Raw genomic sequence first — 18,880 nt, forward strand, 5'->3', positions numbered from 1 at the left:
CATTTCACTGTATGACAATAATTAAATCTGAATCTGCAGAGTTTGTTTTTTTTTACACAAGAGCATAAAAATATGATTTTGCTTGGTGACAAATAATTGTGGTGTAAACTGTGTTAAAAGTGAGTCAGTGGGGTAGACATTTTTAAGACAAAATTGTAATATTAAATTTAAAAAAAACATGCAAAAGAACAGGTTTAAAATTGAGAGAGCAGTCAAGATTTGATAAAAGTACTACTACGTTTAACTAAAAGCGTGCTGGTTGTATTTGTTGGCTGGAGGAGCGCTAATCTTTCATGCAGATAAGAAAATAACTTGCGAAAGAATTGCTTCAAACGCGGAAGTCGGTCAGCGCGTCAAGCCAGATAGGGGGATGTGTGCTCAATAAAAGAAGGTCTGGCAACCGAAAACAGTCAAACGCACCTTGAGCTTTAGTGGGAGCCTAATAAAGCGCTGCTCTTTTTTCCGTAGCAGCTCTTGCGTAGAGCTCATAGGAGGGGAGTGTTCAGCTGCTGTTTGTTCTCCTGACAAAGAGAGAGAGGGGAAAAAAGGAGCGACGACAGTAATGTGTTAGCGATGTCCGGTAGATAGAAACTGTGTGACTGAATCCTGCAGAAATGAGCGACGCGAAGGGGCCCGCAGCACGCAAGAGGAGGACCACCATCTCCGGCAGCGTGAAACACGCCAGCGGCTCTAAGGGGCACGACGCCGGGGGGAAACGTCCACAGCACCCCGCTGGAGTCAAAGCAGCGGCGCCGGAGGTTTCCAGGCAGCACGCCAGTCACAATGGGAATGTGGGCAGAGAAGAGTCGGGGAGACGGCAGCAGCAGTCCCGCAACAGTCCGGGGAAGCAAAGCAGTGCGGTGGAAGATATCGACGACCGACTCAGGTAATCGTTGGTCTTTCACAAAACCACCGTCACGGTCCTACGACATTATTATTGAACAATAATGTTTAATTCAATCTGTAAACACGCTGTGCATCATGTTAGGTGTAAGTATGCAGCTCTGCCTCCTTGGGGGTTTGTGGTATTAGGCTAATTTGGGAAACATCTCTGGGTGTTTGCAGCCGCCCAATTAGTGATTGTTCCTTTTAGAATAAATAAATGCGGCCAATAGTTTCCAACACAGACCCAGTTACACACCCAATCAGTCTACAGACTCATTTTAGATGTCTGTAGACTGATAATTAACCCTCCCAGCTCCTCTCTTCTCTTTAATTATTGCATTTAACAACATTCCGTGCATTTTTCTTTTTGCCACATATCAGGAAATATTGTTTTGATAAATGAAAATCTCGACGTTGTCATCCTTTTTTTTCATCTGTCATTTTCTGTAACTGCAGCAATTACAGCTCCAGGTTTCACAGGTTATGTTTTGACCTGCTTCTGACATTTCTGTCCACTTTTCTGCACACGACAGCTGAATCACATTGAATGATGAGCATCTTGGAAGTATAATTAATTTGGCCTAATGCTTAGTTGCAAAAATAATTAAAAACCATGTGTCATTTTCACTGAGGTCGTAGCTACCAATTCTAATAATTCACTAAATTAAATGTCTTTTCTTGGGTACAACACATAACCTAGAAAATGTATGCTTTACTAGTTTTTAATCCAATAGAAATTATGAAAATGCACTAATATTGATTTATTGTTGTGCATGTTTGTCACTTATCTTATTAGAGATGCATCTAAAACTCTGAAATTGATTTTAAGACACGTTTGGACAAGTGAGACAGAACAAGAAATAACCTTAACGTGGCTAAATAACAACTGTGTGTTTTTTTTTTTGCCAATCTCTTTTTTAAAAAAAAGTTATTTCTTTATGCTGACAATATATCTGCAATTTAATAATTAAGTGTAAAGAATTGAGCCTGACTAATAATTTGGTCTCGTACTAAATTATGTGAACATAAACATTCTAGTAACACAGGAAATGTTGAAATTAGGTCATTGTCTTACTTATGAGGTTTTAGTGTGGGTGAGAGAGCCATCCTGTTTCATGTGTTTTAATCTTTCTTTCATCCTTTTCACCTTTTCTGTGTGTGAAAGGTTGAACGCAACATTTTGCATATTGAGAAGGTGTGGGAAAAAAGCCCAGTGAGTCCTGTTACTGACTCACTTCCTTTCAGATGTCGAGTCCTTCTTCCTTCACACCTTTTTTCATTCTTTCTCATGTATAATTGCGGGGAAAAAATCTGACTGAATTAGAAAAGCCGAAATTTACTCAATTCTGTTCATGATTTCATCCTTTGACCTACATTTTCACAACTCTTTTACTGCCTGTTGCAGTGGTTGGAGCAGTTATTGGATTTCGGGATGTTGCTCATTCAGGGAAAATTATTTCTTAATCAGGCGGGTACAACATGAACGAGTTACTAAGAGGATGGCAGAGCAGAATCTGTGTTTTTGAAGAACTTCAAAATCAACGTAGGGTCTACCTGGGTAAATATTGCATAAAATACAACACTGGAATAAAAAAGTATTTCTTTTTCTGTATTGAAAAAATACAGAAAGTGTATTGAAGAATATGTTTGATACAATGATTTCAATATTAATTATGTTGAGTCAAAAAGGCTGTCATTTTTTTTTTGTCAGAATCTTTTTTGGACAAACATTTTTAAATGTGTATGTGTATATATATATATATATATATATATATATATATATATATATATATATATATATATTTTTTTTTTTTTTTTTACCGTGGCCGTTCACACTTCCAAATATAAGCGACCTATATGTGCTCTCCAGTGTGAACTGCAAACGACCTGAAAGTGTCCCGCATGCGCAGTAGAGGGCGCTATAGCGTCATCGAGAGCGTGCGCAGTGTTTTGCCAACCGCCATAAAAGTAGTGATCAGTGTTTGCGGAAGGAGATATTGACGCTAACGGTGGAGCAGAGCTTACGATTCTGAAATTGTTGTCCGACTGGAGCTATTAACACGTAGCCGTCATTAGACTCCGCCATGGTTGTTGTTTTTCTCCCTGCTCGCACGTATCTGGACAAGTACACTTCTCTCTGTCGAGTGTTAGTGACGTTCAGGTCGGATTAATTCAACCTGGACATGACGTGACGTTTGAATCGGACACATATCGGATATCCAAGTGACCTGGGTCGCATCAAAAAATAAATAAAATCCGACCTGTGTTCAAAAAGATCAGATTCAGGTCGCATTATGTCAAAACGAATGGGAATTGGATCACTTCCGCCTGCGGTGTGAATGCAGTCAAATCCTGGTGTCTTTCTGACACCTTTTCTATTTATTTATCGTTGAGTAACAAGAAGCTTTGACAGATAATGTAATCACTGGTTACTCAATCTTTAAATAAGTTATTTACTCAAAATACTTGAGGTTTGATTTCCATTTTGTTTTGCAGCTGCCATGTCCTGCAGGAATCTCTCCTGAGCTCAGCCAGTGGCTACAGCAACTACAGAGGAATCCTAAACTGGTGTGTTGTTATGCTGGTGAGTAAAACTGTGTGGGCATTGAAAGATGTTTCTTTGTTAGTGATTTGCCTTTGCACCACATGTGGCAATTACAGATGCTGTTTCAAGCAGGTTTATAAACACCGATATTAAAACGAAACAGTGTGTTCAGTGAAAAACAGTGACTTTGAGAAAATGTGATGCTCTGACCAATTTTCACTACATGCCAGACAGGATGACGGTGAATTATAAGGAGTTAATGTCATTTCGATGGCATGTTTGATTGCTTTATTAATGTCAAAGTTTAGTATTTTATCACTTCAAATATTTCACTTGCGGTTGATGCCATTCCAGACAAATTGGCGGGTGCCAGTGTTGTTCAGATGTCATAATTTCACATTTCCTCAACAGACAATGTATTGAGCAGTGGGTGCTGCTGCTGTTACAGTTCATTATATTATTACATAGGTTTTTGTGTGTGTTTTGACTGAACTGATCACCTATGATAACATGTGATAAAAGTCTGGAATTGAAGTAGAGTACTTTATAAATCCATAACTAGGTCATATTCATACAACTACACACTGAAAACCCCAGCCATGCAGAGGGCAAGAGTAAATAATTATTCATTTTGTCAGTAATTGCTGACAAAATCCAACTTGTAGTTTTTTGGGGGGTTTTCAAAGCAGATTGATGCTCCCAAATCTTTGGCTTGCTAGTATCGCCCAGAGAGGACCACAAGCTTCTTGCCAGTTGTTTCCAAAGTTTGCCTAAAAACCAACCCTAATTTGCACACGGTGACTAAAATAATAATAATTTGAATGTTTATATCTCTGTGACAAGTTAAACCATGTTTTATGCTGTCACCACCTGGCTTACCTTACCCCTTATAGAGAGGCTCTTTGTTCAGAGAGATACAAGTCAAAGTACAGAGGGTTTAACTTGTATGTCTTGTGATTGAGTGTATGTTATTTGTTGGCTAATTTGCTTTTTACTACCGTCGGCTATATTTCAATATAGTCGATGGTAGTAAGTCATCTGCAGAGGTGCATGTTTCCCTAGAGGAAAGATTGGATCTTGTGCCTGTTTATCCTTGCTGTCCTTGAGTATAAACATTGAAGAATTCCAGAAATTCATGCTTGTCATTTTGTTGTATTTCTCTGTGATGGCTGGGGAATAACAGCGAATCATTGTGAGAACGCATAAGTTTATATGTATTAATTGGAATTAAGCCCTGATAAAATGAAAGAAGAGATCAACAGAAAAACCAGGTCAGACCCAAGTAAAACGTCTTTTTTCTCCTAATCAGACTAAATCTGTGGTAATTCAGCCTTTGGAAGCTGAATTGTTTCTGCAGATCATCTTTGTATGTCAGTAGGATAAAGTTCATCTAACTCTAGTGTCTCCTATTTTTATCCTACCTGCCACTGAAATTCCTACCTGATTTGTCTCATCTGAAGGCACTGAAATATTCTTTCCCTCATCAAAATGTGTTGCATCTCTAACACAGCTTGATTCAAATGGAAAAAGCTTGTCACAAGCATTGCAAACATTGTGCATAACTAATTTAATCAAAGTATAAACCTGTGCAATTGATCTGACCGTTTTGCACTTTGTATTAAAATAAATTGCATATGATTTTTTTTCACATTTGTGGTATCGGCTTCTTATAGTAATGTCTCACTAAAGTACTGTTTAAAAAGTGTAACTCAAAGTAATATGCTTCAAGTATTTCTATTTGTTCATTCTGAGGATTTTAGCAAACAACTAATTAATAGAAAGCTTCCCCTTAATTTCACTTGTGTACCATTTGTAAAAGTGTCTATTCCTGCCGTCCACTTATATCAGTCGACCTCCCCTCACTTTCTAACCTCTCTGTGCTTTTGGAGAGTAATGGACACACTGGTTCAGCTGAACTGTTGCGAGAACCCATTTTGCAATCAGTCTTCTTCACAAAGGCCAAAAGTCGGTTCATTCATGATGAACCTCTTGATTATCTCGAAGCTCACTAAGGTAAAGGTTAGCAGTGCGGACCAAGAGCAATTTTTGAATTCAAACCATAGAATAGTCTCTTAAACATGACTTTATCCAGAAACTGTCTCTCATAGAAACCGTGACTGATTGAAAAATGGCGTGCATGCGTCTTACACGCTGTGTGCTGTTTCTGCAAACAGTTTTATATCCTAGAAGGTGAAGCTGAACCTTGAACTTAAACGCATAACGATACCATAAAGTGATTTTAGCTAACATAGGGAGCAGATGCAGGATAAGATATGACTGCAGGTGGGAAGGCAGCAGGATTTGTTCCAAGTTCAGGTGTGAAACAAGTTTGATTGAATTTAGCAGATGTCACTCAGCCTGTAATCTCTTCCTCTGTGTGTTTTATGGGTAGGTACTGTTTGGTCTTGTTAAGCTACTTTTCTGTTCTTGCTTAGAACAATACTTGATTCTGTATACAGTGAAAGAAAAGCAGGTCAATCTGCTGTTATTAGATTCGAAAACAACAATAAGGAGATTTAAAGCTGAGCATTTTTTAAATCGTCTTTGCAAAGTTCAGACTTGATGAATCGCCTGGAGAAAGGATTCCTTTTCTTTGACTCTAATTACTTATCTTTTGCTTTTCTATTTTTTCTTGTAGGTACTCAGTAATGCACGACTCTTCTTGGAGAACATCATCAAGTGAGTGCACAAACACAGAAGCCACACATGTGTGTGTATATGTAGAAATATAGATGTAGATATATGCAAACATGTTCCTACTTGCATTTATCTCCAGGGTCCAGTAAATGTCACTCCAACAATTGTAATAAAATAAATTCAACTTACAGAAATTTCAAGCTAATCTGAATCACAATATCATTTTAATTAGTAATCCATGACTTCCTGTTTCCCTGAAATGTAAACTTGCAGTAATACAAAGACTAACAACTCTTAGTCCCTTTTTCAAAATGGGAAAGGCAACATAACATGTTATTAAAGTTCAGTTCCTTATAATTGCTCACATCTATGATCAGAATAGTATTTGTCTTCACCCAGTTCTGCTGTTGTACTCGGGGTTTCCCCCAGAAAACTTGCTAAGCCTGGTGGCTGGGTGCTGGGGCGCCCATTCATCCAGCTGCCAATCGTGCTTTTGAGTAAAAAAATTTTTTTTAATTGACAAGAAATTTGAATATATTACTTGATAATTATGTGTTATTGAAAGATTGGAAGATAAACACCCCCTATAAGTCTGATAATATGCACACATTTTTTAAAAACCTTGAATAACTAAGCAATGCTAAGCCTGGTGGGCCGCCAGGCTTATAATACGCTCGGGGAAACCCTGATACTAATGACAGACCAAGTTCAAATGCATGTCGCCTAACATTATCGCCTACCAAATTTTGCATCCAAGGATTTTTTTTGGATTTGAGAAATTCCAAAGATCGGAATTTGATGACGATTACAAATTGAAATATTGTGCAGATCTGCTGTGAATTTGACAGAGGCAGTAAAAGCTGCACGTGTCTGGAACACTTTCATATCTTGATTTGATCCACCAATCTTTGGCTTTAGTCACTTTCACTTGATTTAACCACATGGCTGTAAAACAATCTCGTTTTCTTCCTCCAGGTATGGCATCCTAGTAGATCCAATCCAAGTCGTGTCTCTTTTCTTAAAGGACCCCTACAGCTGGCCAGCAGCCTGCCTAATTATTGGTATGAAGCCTCTATTTTATTGATATAATGGACACAATAATTACTACATTTTAGTATTTACAGCTGATGCAAAGAGGGGTTTTTTCCGTCAGTTGCATTTGAAAGTGTTTCAGCTCACATCTGGTATACATGATCTGAAATGCAAATAAAATGCCAGGTTTTCTTCTTTTCAGAAAGTTGAAGCATAAGGAACAAGTCATTGCATTCTCCTACACCACATTTTATTTTTACATATGACGGTAGAAAATGGATTCAGCTCTTAGTTTTCATTAGAAGGAGATTAGTGTTGTGTTTTTTGCTGCTGTTCTGATACTATTTATCACGTTCAAAATTAATCAAAGTTTTTGGAAGTGAGGCCTCGGTTATTCAAATGCTCCCTGCTTTTAAACAAAATCCGAAAGTAATTTTGCAATTTTATCAGAGAGTAACAATAAAAAATACAGAAAACTAATCAGTGTATCTTCTTCTGATGTATTTAGAAATGTATATGTTCAATGACAATATGGATCAAATGTTATTTAATGCACAAAGATTCAATTAATTTCATAATACCTAAAGCCTAAAATGTGTTATTTATAGTAGTAAATGACCAAAAATGACATTTGCAGGCATTTTACAAAACAAATTTGTACATTTTATATCATGAAACATCTAATCCAATCAATCGAGTACATTCCAGTCATTTAGAGATCTTCAACTTCAATTTCATTCAGATCAATTTGATCCTACTAATAAGAGTTTAGTGAGATACTCTTTATAATGCCAATCACTAAGTGTGTCTGTGTAAGAAGATCCCAGCTGGTTGCATGAAGGTGTTGATTTTGCAGTGATCCCTCCTGCTGAGCAACGATGTGTCAACAATGGAGAGAAACATCTCAGTTTCAACAGGAGGGAAAAGTCTATCATAACTGACTGAATCATAAAGTAACGGCCTGTTCCTAAAGTTATGCTCCCCTGCAAATCCAGCTTAGATTTCAGCTTTTTCCTTCTGGCTGAGATCTGTAGATATTTGTCACTGCTAGCTGTTTTGGTGAGATATTGATTATTGCAAACAGAGCTGAAGGAAAAGCTTTACTTTGACATTCCATGCTATAATCAGTGTGTTTTAATAAGTATTGGTATTTATGTGTTGTTGTAGCTCATGAAACTGTCCCTCTTGTTTGTTTTAGCATCCAACCTGTTCACCTTGACAGCCTTGCATGTGGAGAGGCGTCTGGCAGTGGTAGGTCCATATAATACGTTTTCATTTAACTCCTTGAACCAGTTTATTGTGTCCAGACATCATAAACAGCCTTGGTTTCTTAGTTATTTTTTATAGCCTTTCATGATTTGCTTTATTAGCCCAGCAGCGTTCATATTTATTACTGCTCTGACCTAGATTGCATTGTGTATAACTTCAATTTCACAGCTGATGACGCTTTAATCATTATTATTATGATAAATGTTCAAAATGATGCATATTCTCCAGGGTACGATCTCTGAAACTACTGGAAGGATTCTTCACATTTTCAACCTCACATTCATGTTGACCTTCTCCTCTGCCACGGTCCTCTCTGTGACCTCCATGACCCCAGGTGTGTTTAAATTCATGATAAGACTCCAACCTTTAATCTTTGGTACTAATGTTTAGCATGCACTTTATTTTATTTTAAAATCATAGAAGTTATCTTAATTTTTATTTTGATCATCAATATGACCAAATAGGTCTTTTTTTCTGTACCTGCTTTAATTTTTCTCCCCTCTTATTAATGGTTGTGTGCTTGTCTGTCAGTGGGTGGTGTTTTTTCCCTAGGAGTCTACACTGTGCTGTTTCTCAAGCTTTACTCTTATCAGGATGCCAACAGGTGGTGCCGAGAGATCAGACAAGCCAAAGCCAAAAGCCTAACGCGATCATATTCATGTAAGTGTATCTGCATTCACTGAGGAGTAAATAAACCGTCCTGACTGGAGAATTAAGCCAATGTTTCTGTACAGAGATGTGTTTATTAATCAGAGTTTCGTTTTGATAAAGAGCAATCCTGTTAAATGATGGTGCAGGAAAGACAGTATGGAATAAATAAAATAAGCAATATATTACCACTCCATGGACACATTTACTTCAGACCGATCAGAGTGATAATCCCTAAATTCAGGTGTTTACGTCTGTTTTCTCTCCTCCTGTGTTTTAGGTCCAGATGTTCAGCAGTCGAACGGCTCAGCAGTTCATCCTCTTGTCTCCTACCCAGGAAACCTCACACACAGAGGTACTTTTTAATCCATCCAAACCAGAAACATCTGCATGAAACATTTGGTATGCATTTGAAAATTGTTGCCCAAAGATGAACAGTTCTATTAAATTGTTCCAATTTAACATTGATGACGATTTTTACATGGACTCCAAAATCAGATGCAGATAATGTTACAAATCTGTTTACTGGATCGCATTAGCTGTAGATGGAGCAAATATTTAATCTGGTTAATATTTGACATATTTCTGGTGTAGATATTTAGTTATCCAGAAGGTGACAAGTAGAAATCAAGGTGACTTCTTCTTTTGTTTCTTGAGTGTTGGCTAACCAGTTGACCTGACTTGTTTATCTGTCTTCAGACATGTACTACTTCGTTTTTGCCCCAACTCTGTGCTACCAGCTCAACTTCCCTCGATCTCCACGGATACGAAAACGGTTCCTGATAAGAAGGCTTTTTGAAATGGTGAGAATGAGGTTGTAGCATTATAAATTACAGCAGGTGGAGCTGTGCGACGCATTCGTTTCACTCATGACTTCTTATCTTTTCCAGCTTTTTCTTATGCAGTTGCTGGTGGGATTGATACAGCAGGTATGATTGAATTTGATATTAGAATCGCAGCACAAGAATAATACAAATTCACAAATTTACACGTTTAAATTAATCCTCAGTTGTATGTTTTTATTGCAAACCTTTATTTTGTTTGCTTTTGTGACTGACTTGTTCTGTTCAAATTCAAATTGCCATAAATTTAGAGTCAAGACTGCAGTTTAAACGCTAGTTTTACTCTCAATCTGAATGAACCACTTACAAAGAGGCATTTCTGACCTTTTTTTTTTTTTTTATCATACTACTTTATTTACCGACTGAAATTAAACAAAATTAATTAAAATGTGTCTCTTTCAGTGGATGGTTCCCACAATTCAAAATTCTATGAAACCGTTCCGGGTATGTATGCTGGCTATTTACAGACACAATGATTATTATGATCATTTAAAAGTTTTTGGTTGCTCTTGCATCTTAAAATGCCTGATATTTTAAGAAAGTGTTACCTCTTGTATGCAGGATGTAAACAGTGTAATCCCTGATTTTAAGAGTTAATTTCTATTCCTTGCTTGTTGCAGGAAATGGATTTTTCTCGGATGGTGGAGCGATTGCTCAAATTAGCAGTGAGTGTCGGCACAGAACCTTAAAATTAACAGATTGATGAATAAATAACAAAATCTTGGAGAAATCGAGCTTGATATTTTTCTATTATGATGCATTAGCGTAGTGTAACATCTTCCTCTCCCTGCTCTCCTCTCTCAGGTCCCCAACCATCTTATATGGTTAATATTCTTTTACTGGTTTTTCCATTCCTCTATGAATTTTGTGGCAGAACTGCTGCAGTTTGGAGACAGGGAGTTCTACAGGGACTGGTGGTGAGTTGAGTTTACGTTCAAGTTTGAACTGAAAGTGCAAAGGAAAAGTCATGATTTATTAAACCATAAAAGTTTTCTAAAAATTTTTTTGTGATTGACAACTACAACAATAACTATAACCGGTTCAGTTACTGTAAATCTTGTAATTCAGAAAGTTGAACATTTCCTGAATTCAATAGAGTTCAGAGGTTTTGTAACTGTTATAGTAGTTTTCTTCTTTTAGAAATGTAGAGACATTTTATTTTTCTACAATGCTGCCACATCAAGCTAATGCTTTGCAAGCCAGTTTCAAATACCAAGTTTTAATAGTTATTAGGGGTCTAATGGTTTAGCAAAGTAAGTCTGATTTCGCCAGCATATAAAATATGCAAACGCATCGGCACCAATTAAGTCTTTGACTTTAAGCCAGATGTTTCTATGTACAGTAATAGAAGGTCATCAGATTTTATGTTGGTGGTGTTAACAATATAGTTATTGTTGTAAAAGTTTTGGAAAACTTTTATGGTGTTTGATTCACATCTAATGGTTTTATAAACTCTGACTTTTCCTTTCTGTCCCATTTCAGGAACTCTGAGACCGTCACATATTTCTGGGCTAACTGGAATATCCCCGTTCACAAATGGTGCCTGAGGTGAGGTCAGAATTCCTGGGTATTAAGTTAATGTTGTGCTTAATTATTTGGCTGAATTAAATTGTGTGTTTGTGCCTGTTTTACAGACATTTTTATAAGCCGATGCTAAAAAAAGGGACCAACAAGTTTCTGGCTCAAACTGCTGTCTTCTTAGTTTCTGCGTTTTTCCACGAGGTAAGAGACCATTTTTCTATCCTTCAATATTTTTATGTAAATATTCTTTTCCCTTCATTTCTGCTAATCAAAAGCTTTTTTTTTTCATCCAAAAAAAAAAAAAGAACCTGACCAAAATTTGGAAAATAACTTCCAAAAGATAAAATTACTGGCTGAAAAGTTTATGTTGAATATTACTGGATTGAACATTTCTTAGCAATAGGATCCCATCATATTTTAACATATTGGTAAAATAATAAATGGATGTAGACTAAATTATTCCATGTTGATGTCGTTTTTAAAACCCGTTTAATCTGGATTCTCTCTTCTCAGTACCTGGTTAGCATTCCTCTGAAGATGTTCCGACTTTGGGCCTTTATGGGAATGATGGCTCAGGTAAAACACTCAGAATCATTTATTTCTGTTTGTTTATTGTCTTCTCTCTGGTTTCCTCTTATTCCCACTTTTCCTCCCCGCAGGTTCCTCTGGCTTGGTTTGTGGGTCGCTACCTGAACGGAAACTACGGCAACGCGGCCGTCTGGCTCTCGCTCATCATTGGGCAGCCCATTGCGGTGCTGATGTATTTCCATGACTACTATGTTATTCATCACGGAAGCACTAAATAGCCCAGGGGAAAAAAGAAGCGAGATGAGCCGGAAGGAAAATGTAAAGCAAGTGACGCTCCTGCTTTAATTTTTGCACTTTGAGGGGACAGGACCAGAACATGTTGGGAAACGATGTTGGACATTCATATGACAGGAACTTTCACCTTTTGTCAACTTCCAATCGAACTAAACCTCCAGATTCAGCGCCACCGTCTGTTCATTTCATCTTTTATGATTTGATCTTGGACTCAAACTGAATCACCTCCTTGATGAGTGTTAAAGGAAGGGATTCCCTGTGTTTTGTTTGAAGTGGGATATTTGCTTCAAATTCTGTAAGCTCCACCAAAGATGCATTTAGTGAACCTCTTTGTCAAAATTCATATTTTCTAGACTTAAAAAGCACTTCAGTATTTTGAAAGGACGGCGCTCCGCTTGAGAACTTACACTCGTCAGATGCAATAAATATGAACCACTGCCAGGCAAACGCATCCAGAAGTGAATCTTGCCTCTTTTAAATGAGATTTGCTTCTGTGTAAGTAGCTAAGAAGTCACTCTTTTTTTTTTTTTTTTTTCACTCTGGAAAGAAAGGCTTAAGAACTTCAGGTGTCCCGGTTTTGAAGTTGACCTCAATTTACCTTTAATTCCAATAATGTTAATCTTATTTGTGCAATACAGCGTTATATATTATTATTATTGTTGTTAAAATGATCTTTGTACTGATTTATAAGGAAGCAGACATCCCTTCCCAGAAAAACTGAATGGACCAACGACTATAATATGGAGTAATTTAACCAATCATGACTCTGCATAGTGAACTGATTCCTCTGTGGTTTGAACATTTTAACTGTCAAATGATTTCATGCTTTAAAAAACGTTGATATATTTTGCTTCTGTGACTTTTTTTTCCGTCCTATAATTTAAACCAATGACATTTTTTGCACTTTCGAGATGCATGCTACTGAAAAAAGCAATAGACTTCTATGAATGCACTGTCTTAAGTTGTGTAATTATTACTTTAGAACAATTGTTAGTTTAAGTTATATTCTGACATGTTGAAGTTTCCTAATATGATAAAAGCAGAAGAGTTCTTACAGTATTTGATCTAATTGCCATCACAGCCTGACACTGTTGCCTGCAAATATTTTGCAGCAAATTAAAATATAATTTTACATTTATCTTTGCCACCTACTTTCAGACAAAAACTGCTAGATTTCTCTATCAGAAACAAGTGCCTGCTATAAGTAAATATTTAAATTATGTTATGCCAAAACTTTCAGGAGCTGTAATTTAAATAGTGTTTTTTTTTTGTTTTGTTTTGTTCATTTGTAACTTATTTGGAAAACAAGATTTGAATTTAATTGTAATGCAATAATCCTGTTTTAGGAGTATTTCAATAGTATCCTGGCTCGCCTTGATCCACTTTTTGACTAAATGTTGGCAGCAAAGTAAATCTAACGAAAAAAAAATCTTTCCAGATGATGACAAAGTTTACGGTCGTTTGGTTTGACTAAAACATACCAGAGGTAGTTGTAGTTGAGGAATTGTGAGTTTATATTGACTGCGTTATTGGAAACAACTTGTAAAATGAATGAATTTCTTAACAGATTTGTTTGTACCGTGTGAAGAAGTCTCGGTCAAACGACTGTTTTGTAAATTTTCTTATCTTTCAGTTGAAAAATCTTTCTGCTGTCTGATTAAAGATGGTTTCCATCTGACCTCGAGTTTTTTTTTTTTTTAGTATTTTAAATGCAAACTGGATTTCCAGTCTTTAAATTAATAACTGCAACAAGCAGATTATGCTTGAGGTGAAAAAACAATCAGCCAAATATCACAAAATATTTAAAAGGGGAAATAATTATTTGAAGGTGGAATTTATTATAAAATCCCTATTTTTATATTTTTTCAATTTTATAGTTGCTGAAATATTTTTAAGGACTAAAAGTAAGGGACATGTTCATTTAAATAACATTTGAATGAACAGTATTTTATATAATTTACACATTTAAATTTGCTAAACTGTTGTGCATTGGTGAAACTTGAATAAATTACATTGATTTCAACATTAAATGGTTTAAATTTTGTAAGAATTCCCATATATGAATAATTTATATATATTATAGATGCATACCTTTGTTTTAATATTTTTTTATTTAAACCATAACACCATGTATCACTTTAGAAAACAAAAGAATAATTAAAAGGTGTATTATTTGCAATCAATTTGGAAATAATGCATTTAGGAATTGAATAAATGTATGATTTATGTGCCAACCATTATACACACGTTAAATACTTTATAAATGTTGATTTCTTTAGTAACTTTTAGATCAATTGAACCATTTCCCTCCCAACATAAACCAGTAGTTGTTGCTCTATATCTGCCTGTATCAGCTTTTCAAGAATACCTAAAAAGAAAAATACACAGAAAGACACCAACTAAAACAAAGAGCTCCATAAAAAGCTTTAATACAGACAGGATCACAACAGAGCACTCGGCACACAAATACATCCAGAATATAAATGTCCCCTCCAACAGCTGGGCCACAGCAGCAGGCTTCATTGCTGAAACAGAAGGACAAAAAGTGTTTTGAAAAAACATCGAGATGAAGAAAAAGTCCTTCCAACGTTATTTAAATGAGTGAAAACTGAATTTAGTGACTAATCAGTCCTCTAGAGGAGTGTGCTCACCTTGGCCTTCTGGTTCTGGACAGGCAGATAGAGTTTAAACTCTGCAGGAAGCTCGTCCTCAGAGTAGAGTCTGTCTGAAAAATAAACCCTCCTGATACGACAGTTTGCATGAATCTGAGGAGAGAAGGAGTTGAACGTCAGCGAGAGCAAGAAAAGCACCGGCAAAGCGTAAAGCGCCAGCAGACGGCGGCGCGCTCGCCTGTACGCGCAGTGTCTCTGTGTAATTGGTCCCGTATGCTCTCCTGGTGAAATCCGACAGGTTGAACTGAATCTGGTTCCAGCCGTCGTCCAGCCTCATCGGCATGGTGCAGATGAACGGCTTCACCCGCGTTGTGCTCTGATAGTTGCTCGCCCGGAACCGTCGCCGGACGTTTTTATCGTCCAGCACCTGAGAGGACGTGAAAAAACAAGAGGCCGTGAATGTCAGCCGCCGACGGAGGTCAGCGGCACTTGGAGGACCTCTGAATCTGTACCTGGACTTCAAAAGTGAAGTATTTCCTCAAGTTCTTAATAATCATCACCAAAAAGGGAAGCTTGATCCCGAGAGTGTTCTTGGGATCTGCAGGACATGTTATATAGGTGGTGCTGCACAGAGATCAGAAAGGACATTAAAACAAACACATGTAACTTCTCCTATGTTCTAGATTTTCAGCACAATGTTGATATAAAAAAAATCAATCATTGAGGTAAACATTGACACCTAAAGGTGTGAGGATGTGTCCAGATCCTCATGGACTTTGGTTTTGGAGTTTGGTTTAAGAACAGCAAACTCCAAAAACCCTGGAAAACAAACCCACCTGACGTTTGTTCCCTCAATCTCCAGCACGTTTGAATGGATGTCGTTGTCGGCGACTCTTTTGATGTGACCGTTTCTCACCTGACGACACAAAGAAGCAGGTTGAACTCTTGCTTTCTGAGGACTGTTTGATCAATAAATCATTTTTTTGGTGTAATTCTGGAGCCTACTAACGCTTTGTGAAGTGCGAAGCAAAATTTTGAACTGATATTGAATTTTATATTTTATTTTAATAGTCAGTAAAATGTTACACAATTAATGTAAAAAAAGTAAATGACAGCTGGTGGAGATACGGACAAGTAAACCTGTTATTTAGTTTGGAATCAAAATTACTTCATTGATGTTCAGATCATTTTGAAACAGCCACCTTTTTTCAGAGTTGCTGATCAAAGATTTCAAGCAGCAAAAACTGAAAAACAGTCAGAGAAAAAGAAAGTACATCCTCTTTCAATCCTGGGATTTTATAAACAGTGTTGCACTTAGTCATCAGGTTTAGATTGGCTCTTATTAATTATCTATAGGCTAAACTTGAAAAACCTATATTTCCCCTATTCTACCCAAGGCCCGGGGGCCAAATCTGACCCACCATAGCTTTTTATGGTGACTCCAAATTACATCAACAAGTCCTTCCAGTTTTTCACAAATCTTCTAAATTTACACAAAATCAACAAATCTCCACATTTTTTTTCTGATTTTACTGCAAATTTTCTGAAAATTGGTCAAAAGCAAAGTGACTGCTGCCAAAAGAATCACAAAATCCTGGAGGAACAGCTATGTATTGATATTTTAACAGTTCAATCAACATTCAGATTTTTTTTTAATTGCCCGAAATAAAAAAGAATTTGACTCCTCTGCTCTGGGCAAAACCCTCTAAAAACTCCACAAAGACATCATTTATCAAATACAGCATGAATGAAGCAAAACATGAACTCCCCTGCTTGAGAACCAAAAGTGTTTTTGTATATGATCGTCTCCATAGCAACGCATCGCAGTCCAGCTGAACATCATTGCTGTTTTGTTTTAATGGTTAATTAATGACAGTGTGAAATCTGACCGTGTATGTTTTTATATAAAGAAGGGTAGATTTTTACGATTTTTTTAGATCCAATAATTATCACATTATATCTTTCTACTTATAAAAAAATAATATTAATCTTAAACTGAAGGAGGGTGTAGTTTCTAGTTAAAAGCACAGACGCTTAAATCAGATAAACAAATGTCCAAGATTTCGAGTCAGATTTTCATCAAACGTCCCTGATCACTACTATTTTAATTTAGTGATTGTAATGCCTGGTTATAGTTCAGAAATAACCGAGCTATTAGAAAAAAAGCTATGCACCAAAACGGTCGCTGTTTAAAGGATTTGAAATGATTAAGTTGGAACAAAAGAGCTATCTAAACCAAAATTGACAACTTCATAAAAGTAGCACATGATGCCAGGTAGCTTTAGCACTACTTAGTAGCTAATTCGGATTAAGCTCACACCAACAAAATCCAAATTACTACTTACTTTTTTGTCCCATATTTGAAGCGGTTTGCTTCCGATGCTGTACAATATAGATAAAAACCCGCTTTGAAATGTGTTCTTGAACATTTTCTACGCCTTTAACACATCCGTTTCCAGCGACGAGTTTGTTTACCAGCTCTGCTTCCGGTCCCCGATACAATGTGAAATAAGCCGTTCCGCTCTCAGATAAAACAAATATCGGTGTAACGTAAAATTACACTCGTAGTGGCATTGACTCGATAAAATACGCATATCCCAAAAGGGAAGTGTAAGACAACAGAGGTCAGCATTTTAAATTTGTTTTGGTGCTGCTAGGGAACATTTTTTTTATCGTGTTTAAACGGAGTTTTTAAATGTTGACACAGTAACCGCGTAGTCATAGTAACCATGGAAGCGCTGAGGTGCAGTCTGGGTAGAAACGATACGTCAGCGTGTCCGCCATGTTGTGAAGGCAAGTTTGTTTTAAAATCAAGGCGGAGGGGCATTTCTTTATACCAGAAATAAAGAACTGAAAAGAAGAATTTTAAAATAGATAAACAGATTAATACAATTTATGCACAACGTTATTAGCTTCAGAGAACAGTAGAGTTTTCAGTCCATATTTTGGAATGGTAGGTGGATTCTGCACAGCTTTTTTTCCTGGTGTTTGTCATGTCTCTGGCAGCAGTAGTTTGACTGCCCTGTTTTTCTTTTGTTTACTTTTGTCTTTCCAGAGACTTTTCTTTGTATTTTTTGTTAATAAAAATATTGAAAAATAAAAATGCTTCATTATCATTGAAAAACTTACAAATGAGCAAAATGGCTGGCATTCAATTTCCAAATGCACGTTCACCAGGCCATCTCTATAAATAGATATCCTAAACACAACTCTGAGAGCTCCTTTCAACCTTCTAAATTTCACTTAAGTGAGACATCCATCCTCTCTGTCTGCAACACTTTAAACATCTGGCAGAGCTCTCGAATGTTTGAACATATTTAAAACAAGTCGATCAAGAATTCACCGGCAGTGTAACATTCATCACATGTCCCCGATTGTTGTTTTGAAGAAAATGAATTCAAACAGCTTGACCAGCACAAAATCATAGCCCCATTTTACTATTTCTCTCCAGACTAAGTTTAATCATTAGCAGTTCAAACAGTATCACTAAAGATAGATTCTTTAAAACCTTAAAGAGAACTAAACCCAACCATAATTATTGTTTCAGTATAACGTAGAAATTATGTGACATTAGTTACACACAGAAAATGTACATTTTAGCACTATTTGTGGCATAGGATGGTATAAAAATAAGCTCTTTGCTTGCTTATATTCTGTATTGTTCAATGGACTGAGAGCTATGATTTTTTCCCCTCTATGTATGGAAATACTGTGCCGCCATGACGTTGTGACATCCGGGTGACAGCCGACAGCTGACAGAAAGTTCTTAACTGTTATAATACACAATTTGATCACTGTTGTGTTTTTCCAACGACTGCACATTATCAGTTCAGCTATGTCAAGTTGATTTTTTATTCAAAACACATCAGAGAAAATTGAAAAGTGGAGGAAAATACTGTATTTATTTTGTAATTTTAACTAAACCTACGCACCAAAATTGGAGACTTGAAAGATAATAAATATGGTTGAAACTGGATGACAGTTTTGACAGAAAAGTGGATCTGACTGGTGGTTTCACTGAAGGCTGAGTGTCTCTGTTTCTGTAGAGATCACAGTTGAAGTTGGTA

General features: G+C 36.7%; 2 protein-coding genes across 2 annotated transcripts; one reads left to right on the forward strand and one right to left on the reverse strand.

Moving 5' to 3' along the window:
• The first annotated feature begins 427 nt into the window (after nt 1-427).
• Nucleotides 428-13,879, forward strand: dgat1a (diacylglycerol O-acyltransferase 1a). The gene is made up of 17 exons (XM_055054073.1): nt 428-886; nt 3,382-3,469; nt 6,069-6,109; nt 7,043-7,128; nt 8,298-8,350; nt 8,597-8,702; nt 8,900-9,028; nt 9,297-9,371; nt 9,716-9,819; nt 9,907-9,945; nt 10,261-10,302; nt 10,479-10,523; nt 10,663-10,775; nt 11,341-11,406; nt 11,493-11,580; nt 11,893-11,955; nt 12,039-13,879. Exons 1-17 carry the CDS (start codon nt 615-617, stop codon nt 12,183-12,185), a joined length of 1,557 nt encoding a protein of 518 aa, XP_054910048.1. The 5' UTR covers nt 428-614; the 3' UTR covers nt 12,186-13,879.
• Nucleotides 13,880-14,614: 735 nt separating this feature from the next.
• Nucleotides 14,615-17,508, reverse strand: cfap20 (cilia and flagella associated protein 20). Its single transcript, XM_055053699.1, has 6 exons — nt 17,159-17,508; nt 15,650-15,729; nt 15,326-15,437; nt 15,052-15,240; nt 14,853-14,966; nt 14,615-14,726 (listed from the first exon to the last, which is right to left on the reverse strand). The coding sequence occupies exons 1-6, from the start codon at nt 17,240-17,242 to the stop codon at nt 14,721-14,723; spliced, it is 585 nt and encodes a 194-aa protein (XP_054909674.1). The 5' UTR covers nt 17,243-17,508; the 3' UTR covers nt 14,615-14,720.
• Nucleotides 17,509-18,880: the final 1,372 nt, after the last annotated feature.

Source organism: Poeciliopsis prolifica, unplaced genomic scaffold (assembly GCF_027474105.1).
Source record: "Poeciliopsis prolifica strain line A6 unplaced genomic scaffold, Auburn_PproV2 SCAFFOLD038, whole genome shotgun sequence".
In the NCBI taxonomy this organism is placed as follows: domain Eukaryota; kingdom Metazoa; phylum Chordata; class Actinopteri; order Cyprinodontiformes; family Poeciliidae; genus Poeciliopsis; species Poeciliopsis prolifica.

What these genes read in the sequence shown, in the direction of transcription:
- cfap20 (XM_055053699.1), bottom strand. Translation starts at nt 17,242, where the DNA reads ATGTTCAAGAACACATTTCAAAGCGGGTTTTTATCTATATTGTACAGC. An exon ending in ATTGAGGGAACAAACGTCAG is followed by an intron (nt 15,438 to 15,649) that starts GTGGGTTTGTTT and finishes ATCTCTGTGCAG; the next exon opens with CACCACCTATATAACATGTC. An exon ending in ACTTCACTTTTGAAGTCCAG is followed by an intron (nt 15,241 to 15,325) that starts GTACAGATTCAG and finishes ACGTCCTCTCAG; the next exon opens with GTGCTGGACGATAAAAACGT.
- dgat1a (XM_055054073.1), top strand. Translation starts at nt 615, where the DNA reads ATGAGCGACGCGAAGGGGCCCGCAGCACGCAAGAGGAGGACCACCATC. An exon ending in ACTGGTGTGTTGTTATGCTG is followed by an intron (nt 3,470 to 6,068) that starts GTGAGTAAAACT and finishes TTTTTCTTGTAG; the next exon opens with GTACTCAGTAATGCACGACT. An exon ending in GTTCACAAATGGTGCCTGAG is followed by an intron (nt 11,407 to 11,492) that starts GTGAGGTCAGAA and finishes CCTGTTTTACAG; the next exon opens with ACATTTTTATAAGCCGATGC.